General features: G+C 47.6%; 1 protein-coding gene across 1 annotated transcript; it reads right to left on the minus strand.

Moving 5' to 3' along the window:
* Positions 1 to 2009: 2009 nt before the first annotated feature.
* On the minus strand, positions 2010 to 6676 carry TRIM41 (tripartite motif containing 41; the record flags this gene model as incomplete). The annotated part of the gene is made up of 6 exons (XM_083881825.1): positions 5517 to 6676; positions 4605 to 4700; positions 4150 to 4380; positions 3574 to 3596; positions 2782 to 2909; positions 2010 to 2590 (listed from the first exon to the last, which is right to left on the minus strand). The coding sequence occupies exons 1-6, from the start codon at positions 6384 to 6386 to the stop codon at positions 2010 to 2012; spliced, it is 1929 nt and encodes a 642-aa protein (XP_083737951.1). The 5' UTR covers positions 6387 to 6676.
* Positions 6677 to 6798: the final 122 nt, after the last annotated feature.

Here is a 6798-nt window from a genome sequence, read left to right on the forward strand (position 1 = left end):
AACAGGAAATTCCCAAATCCACCAAAATCCAGGGAAATTTCAGGGGAAAAAAAAAAGAGCTCCCAAATGGGAAATAAAAAGGGGAAAAAAAAAGAGAAAAAAAAAAATAAATATTTTCCCCAATTCAGGGGAAGCTCCAGAGCTGTGCAGGGACGGGGGGAAAAAAAAGCAACTTCTCCCCGTCCCATAAAGTGCCAGAGGGGAGAGGAAAATTCAGGATTTTCCCCCAAAAAATGGCGAGAAAAGGGTCAAAAGGAGGAGCAGAACAGCAGGGGAATCCCAAAAAAATCCAGGCACCAAAAAATGCAAGTTTTGGGACAGGGGGGGAGGCTCAAATCTCAGATTTTTGGCCCCAAATGCAGAAAAAAAAAAAAATAAATCCCAGGGGGGATTTGGGAAGGGTCCGAAATTCAAACTGGGAGAGGGAAGGAGAAAGTCCCGGGACTGGGAACTGAAATGGGAACTGGATCTGGGGGATCCAGCACAATTCCAAACCAAAATCAGTTCCAGAGGGGTCGGTCTTGCCCCAAACAATCCAAAATTGGTTCCAAACTGGGGGATTTTTTTACCTCATTCAACCCAAAAACGTTTCCAAAGGTTGGATTTTGTCCCATTAAACTGAAATCCAGTTCCAGAGGGGCAGGTCTTGCTCCATTCAATCAAAAAAAAACAATTCCAGAGGGTTGGATTTTACCTCGTTCAACCCAAAACCAGTTCCAGAGGGGGGAATTTTATCTCATTCAACCCAAAACTGGTTCCAAAGGGTTGGATTTTCCCCCATTGGACCCAAAACCAATTCCACAGGGTTGGATTTTACCTAATTCAACCCAAAATCAGTTCCAAAGAGGGGGATTTTGCCCCACTGAACCCACAGCCAGTTCCAGAGGGTTGGATCTTGCCCCATTAAACTGAAAACTGGTTCCAAAGGGGTAGATCCTGCCCCATTCAACCGCAATTCCTCTTCCTGATTTCCCTTTTCCTTCCCAAATCCTCCTTTTCTTGGCCCAGATCTCCTTTTTCCCATCCCAGATTCTTTTCCCAGTCCTGGATCTCCTTTTCCCATCCCAGATTTCTCTCCCCATCCCAAATCTCCCTTTCCCCAGCTTCAATTTCTCTCCTCAGCCCTGGATTTCCCCTTTCCCTGTCCCAAATCTCCCTTTCCCTGTCCCTGATCCTCATTTTCCTTCCCAAATTCTCCTTTTCCCATCCCAGATTTCTCTCTCCATCCCAAATCCCTTTTTCCTGACCCGAATCTCCCTTCTCCCATCCCAGATTCTTTTCCCAGCCCTGGATCTCCTTTCCCCATCCCAGATTTCTCTCCCAGCCCTGGATCTCCTTTTCCCTTCCTGGATTTCTCTCCCCATCCCAGATGCCCCTTTTCCCTGTCCCGAATCCTCCTTTTCCCTCCTAAATCTCCCTTTCCTGGCCCAGATCTTCTTTTCCCATCCCAGATTCCTCTCCCCAGCCCTGGATCTCCCTATCCCTGTCCTAGATCCTCCTTTTTGGGCCCAGATCTCCTTTTCCCCATCCCAGATCCCTCTCCCCATCCCAAATCCCCGTTTCCCAACCCTGGATCTCCTTTTCCCATCCCAGATTTCTCTCCCCATCCCAAATCCCCCTTTCCCATCCCCAGATCCCCCTTTCCCCAGATCCCCCTTTCCCCATCCCAGATTTGTCTCTCCATCCCTGGATCTCCTTTTCCTGCCTCAGATTTCTCATCCCTCAACCTCAAATCTCTCTCCCCATCCCGGATTTCTCTCCCCAACCCCAAATCTCTCTCCCTCATCCCTGGATCTCCTTTTCCTGTCTCAGATCTCTCGTCCTCAACCCCAAATCTCTCTCCCCACTCCTGATCTCCCCCACCCCACAAAAGCCTTTTAGGGGGGGACACAAACCCCCCTCAGGTGCAGATCCCCCACCCCACAAAAGCCTTTTAGGGGGGACACAAACCCCCTCAGGTGCAGATCCCCCACCCCACAAAAGGCTTTTAGGGGGGACACAAACCCCCCTCAGGTGCAGATCTTGATGCGGGTGCCCCGGGCCAGGACCCTGAAGAAGGGGAAGACCCTGTCGCGGCAGCGGATGTGGAAGGTGTGGATGTGGCTCATGCTCTCGGCGTTGTAGAAGCCCAGCTGGCCCCTCTCGCAGTCCAGATAGACCCCGAACCTGCGGGGCTGCTCCCCGGGCGGCGCCGGCGCCGTCTGCTCGCACCCCGATAACCAAAACTGAGATTTTTTCCCGCTGGTGCCCACCGCCCATATTTCCCTTTTGGGACCCCCCGTGGAAGAGGATGAGGATGGTGAAGCCCCTTTCTGGCGGGGTCTGGGGGTCTCCCTGGCCGCCCCCACCGCCCACCCCCGGCGCCCACCCACCTCCACCTCCCAGTAGTGTCGTCCGGAGCAGAATCCAGGGGAGCCCAGCACGCAGAGGTCGCCCCCAGACCCAATTGAGGCCCCCGAGCGGGAGGGGCGGCGGGAGGAGACCCCCGGGGGAGGGTCCGGGGGGCGGCGCTCGGACAGACGGACGCTGCGGCGGTCCAGGGACAGGCTGAGGCGGGGGTGGGCCGTGGAGGGGTCCAGGGTCACGTCGGCTGCGGGGAGGGGGTGAAAAAGGGGTTAAAAGTGTTTTTTTGGGTTTTTTTGGGGGTTTTTTTAAGGGTTTTTGGCGAGTTTTGGGAGGGGGAAAAGGGGTATTTGGGGAGGGGGATTAAAGGGGGGTTTTGGGGAGAAAAGGGGTTTAAAGGGTTGTTTTTTTTTTGGTGGGAAGGGGAATTTTCCCCACCTTGGGGCACTTTGCTGAAGACTTTTTCCATCTTTCTCATCACCACGTCCTGCAGGAAACAATTCCTGAATTTCTTCCCCACGTCCACGGGAACCATCTCGGGCTCCTGGAACTTCATGTTCTCACACCTGGAAAAAAAGGGGAAATAATTTTTTTTTAAAAGGGGAAATTAATAAAAAAATAAGGGGGAATAAATAATAAAAAATGGGGAATAAATTAAAAAAAAAGGGAAAATAATAAATTAAAAAAGGGGAAATAGATTTTTTAAAAAAGGGGAGAAATAAATAAAAAAGGGGAAAATAAATAAATAAAAATAAGAGAAAATAAATTAAAAAAAGGGAAATAAAAAAAAACCCCAGGAAAATAAAAAAAAGGGAAAATAAATTTTAAAAAGGGAAATAAAATTAAAAAAAAGGGGAAATAAATAATAAAAAAGGGGAAATAATAAATAAAAAAAGGAGAAATAAATAAAAATAAGAGAAAATAAATTTAAAAAAGGGAAAATAAATTAAAAAACGGGAAATAAATAAAAAAAAGGGGAAATTAAAAAAAAAGGGAAAATAAATTTAAAAAAAGGGAAATAAAATTTAAAAAAGGGGAAATAAATAATAAAAAAGGGGAAATAATAAATAAAAAAGGAGGAAATAAATAAATAAAAAGAAGAGAAAATAAATTAATAAAAAGGGGAAATAAATTTAAAAAGGGGAAATAAAAAAAAAAGGGAAATAAATTTAAAAAATGGGAAATAAATAAAAAACCCCCATAATTGCAGGAATTGGGGCAGGGACTGACCTGCTGAAGGTGCCTTTGATGTCCTGGCAAAGAGGGGGCAGCAAAAAAACAGAAAAAAAAAATAAAAAAGAAAAAAAAAAGGGGAAAAATTAATGAGTTTTTCCCTGTTTTTTCCCGGTTTTCCCCCATTTTTTCCCCTGATTTTTCTCCATTTTCTCTCCATTTTTTTCTGGTACTATCCTGATTTTTTCCCCAATTTTTCTCCATTTTTCCTCTGTTTTTTCCCCAATTTTTTCCCCATTTTTTTTCCAATTTTTGTCCATTTTTTCTGGTATTATCCTGATTTTTTCCCTAATTTTTCCTCATTTTTTTCCCCCATTTTTTCCTCATTTGTTTCCGGTATCCTGATTTTTTCCCTGTTTTTTCCCCATTTTTTCCACATTTTTTCTCCTTTTTCCCCCCATTTTTTTCTGGTATTATCCTGATTTTTTCCCCAATTTTTCTTCATTTTTCCCCCTTTTTTTTTTCTGATATTATCCTGATTTATTCCCCATTTTTCCGCCGTTTTTTCACCATTTTTTTCCCCATTTTTTTTCCCATATTATCCTAATTTTTTTCCCCGTTTTCTCCCCTCACCCTGAGCATCTGCAGGCCGTGCTTGGCCCCCGCGGCCTCGGCCTCGGCGATGAGCTTGGCCAGGGCGGCGCTCCTCTCCTGGAGCAGGCTGACGTTCCTCCTCTGCCGGGCCTGCAGCCCCTCGTGCCGCTCCTGCAGCTGCCGCAGCAGCTGGACCTGCTCCCCGGCCAGGAAACGGTGCAGGGCCTCGAAATCCGCCTCCAGCTCCTGCACCTCCGCCTGCATCTGCTCCTGGGGGGCAGAAAAACACCTTGGGGCGGTCAGCGAGGGGTTAAATGGGGTCAGGGAGGGGTTAAATGGGGTCAGGAAAGGGTTAAATGGGGTCAGGGAGGGAAGGGGTTAAACGAGGGGGGAGAGGGAGAGAAGGGGTTAAATAAAGAGGGGAGGGAGAGGGGGGATTTTGGTGAAAATTTGGGATGGGATGGGAGGAAACCAGAAAATGCGAATTCCCTCACCCTGAGCAGGGAGATTTTCTCCTCCTCGCTGGATTTCTGCTTCAGCACCGCCTCCAGCTGCTTCCTCAGGGGCTCCAGGTGGCTCTGGAGCTTGTTCTGGGGGGAAAATCAGAATTTTGGGGATTTTTCACGGTTTTTTACCCATAAAAATCCCACCAAAAACTCTATAAGAACTCCACAAAAAACTCTATAAAAACCCCACCAAAAAAACCCACCAAAAACCAGAAAAAAACCCCAAAAAATCCTATAAAAACTCCATAAAAATCCCCCCCCCAAAAAACCCCAAAAATTCCATAAAAACTCCATTTTAAAATCCTCCAAAAAATCCATAAAAACTCCATAAAAATCCCCCCCCAACAAAACCCCCAAAAATTCCATAAAAACTCCATAAAAATCCCCAAAAAAACCCCGAAAAAACCCCCCAAAAATCCCGGAAAAAAACCCCAAAACCCCCGGAAAAAAAATCCATAAAAACTTCATAAAAATCCCAAAAAAAAAATCCCCCCCAAAAAACCCCGAACCCCCCCCCCAAAAAATTCCATAAGAATCTCCCATAAAACCTCCACAAAAAAACCCGAAAAAAACCCGAAAAAATCCCTTTAAAACTCCATAAAAATCCCCATAAAAACCCAGAAAAACTCCATTAAAATCCCAAAAAAACCCCCAAAAATCCTGAAAAAAACCCAAAAAAATCCTGATAAAACCCCCAAAAAATCATGAAAAAAACCCAAAAAAATCCTGAAAAAAACTCCAAAAAATCCTGAAAAAAACTCCCAAAAATCCCATAAAAATCCCCAAAAAATCCCGAAAAAACCCCCAAAAAATCCCGAAAAAAACCCCAAAAAATCCCTTTAAAAATCCCCCCAAAAATCCATAAAAACTCTATAAACCCCCCCAAAAAAACCCGCTCACCTTGCAGTCCTGCAGCACCTCCTCGAGCGGCACCACCCCGTGATGCCGATGCCCCCGCGCCTCCCTGCACACCACACAAATCGCCGCCTGGTCCACCTGGCAGAAAAGCTTCAGCGGCTCCTGGTGCTGCGGGCACAGCTCGGGGGGCGCCCCCGGGGGTCCCGGGGAGGGTCCCGGGGGTCTCTGGGGTCTGGGGTGGAGCTGCCGAATTATCTGTACCATATTGGCCAGCTGCAGGTTGGGTCGGAAATTCCTCTGTAAAAAAGTTTTCCTGCACTGGGGGCAGGTGAAAAGCGGATTTGGAGGAGCTGGAGGCGATTCTTGTTGGTTTTCTTCTTCTATTTCTTCTTCTTCTTCCTCCTCGACTTCTTCTTCCATCACGTCTTCATCGTAATCTTCGTCGGGGAAATAAATTTGGTCGTTTTGGGAGTTTGCAGACCAGTTTTCTTCTATTTCTTCTTCTTCTTCTTCTTCATCATCTTCAGGGGGTTCTTCCCACAACTCGCCTTCTTCTTCTTCTTCCTCTTCTTCTTCTTCCTCTTCCTCACCCCACATATCATCATCTTCTTCTCTCTCATCTTCTTCTTCTTCTTCATCATCTTCTTGTTCTAAATCCAGCTCTTCTTCTTCTTCCTCTTCTTCTTCAAGTTCTTCTTCTTCTTCTAATTCTTCTTCTTCTTCCTCCCGGGAGGTTTCGGGGCCTCCCCGGGCCCACAACCGGGAGATGCACCCGCGGCAAAAATTGTGTCCGCACCCGATGGAAACCGGGTCGGCGAAATAATCCAAACAAATGGCGCAAATCGCCTCTTCCTGCAGCGTCTCCACCGGGTCCGGCGGCCGGGAGGAAGGGGAGCTCAGGGAAGTCGCCATGATTCCTCACGGTGGGTTTTTATTCTTTATTTTTTATTATTTTTCTGAGGGGATTCCCGGCCCGGTTTTCAGCCGCTCTCCGGTGCCGCTTCAGCCTCAGATCTTTTTTAAAGCCTCACCGCTCCTCGTAGACCGTCCCGGTGTCTCCAAAAGAGCCTCTCGGTGCCCAAAAAAGCCTCTCGGTGCCCAAAAAGCCGCTCGGGGCCTTCCCGGTTCCTCCCGGTGGCGGCGGCAGCTCCGCCACAGAGACGGAGGAAACGCGGCCCCGCCGCCGCTTCCGCCTTCCGGCGGAGGCTCCGCCCCTTTTCCGGTGTTTAACGGGACAGGGATTGGCTGCGGTTGCCGAGCAACCGGCCCCCCTACTTCCGCCTTGTGGGTCGCTCTAGCCGAGACACTCGGTGGTCTTGGAGGA

This window comes from Zosterops lateralis (genome assembly GCF_965231275.1).
Source record: "Zosterops lateralis genome assembly, chromosome: 35".
Classification (NCBI taxonomy): domain Eukaryota; kingdom Metazoa; phylum Chordata; class Aves; order Passeriformes; family Zosteropidae; genus Zosterops; species Zosterops lateralis.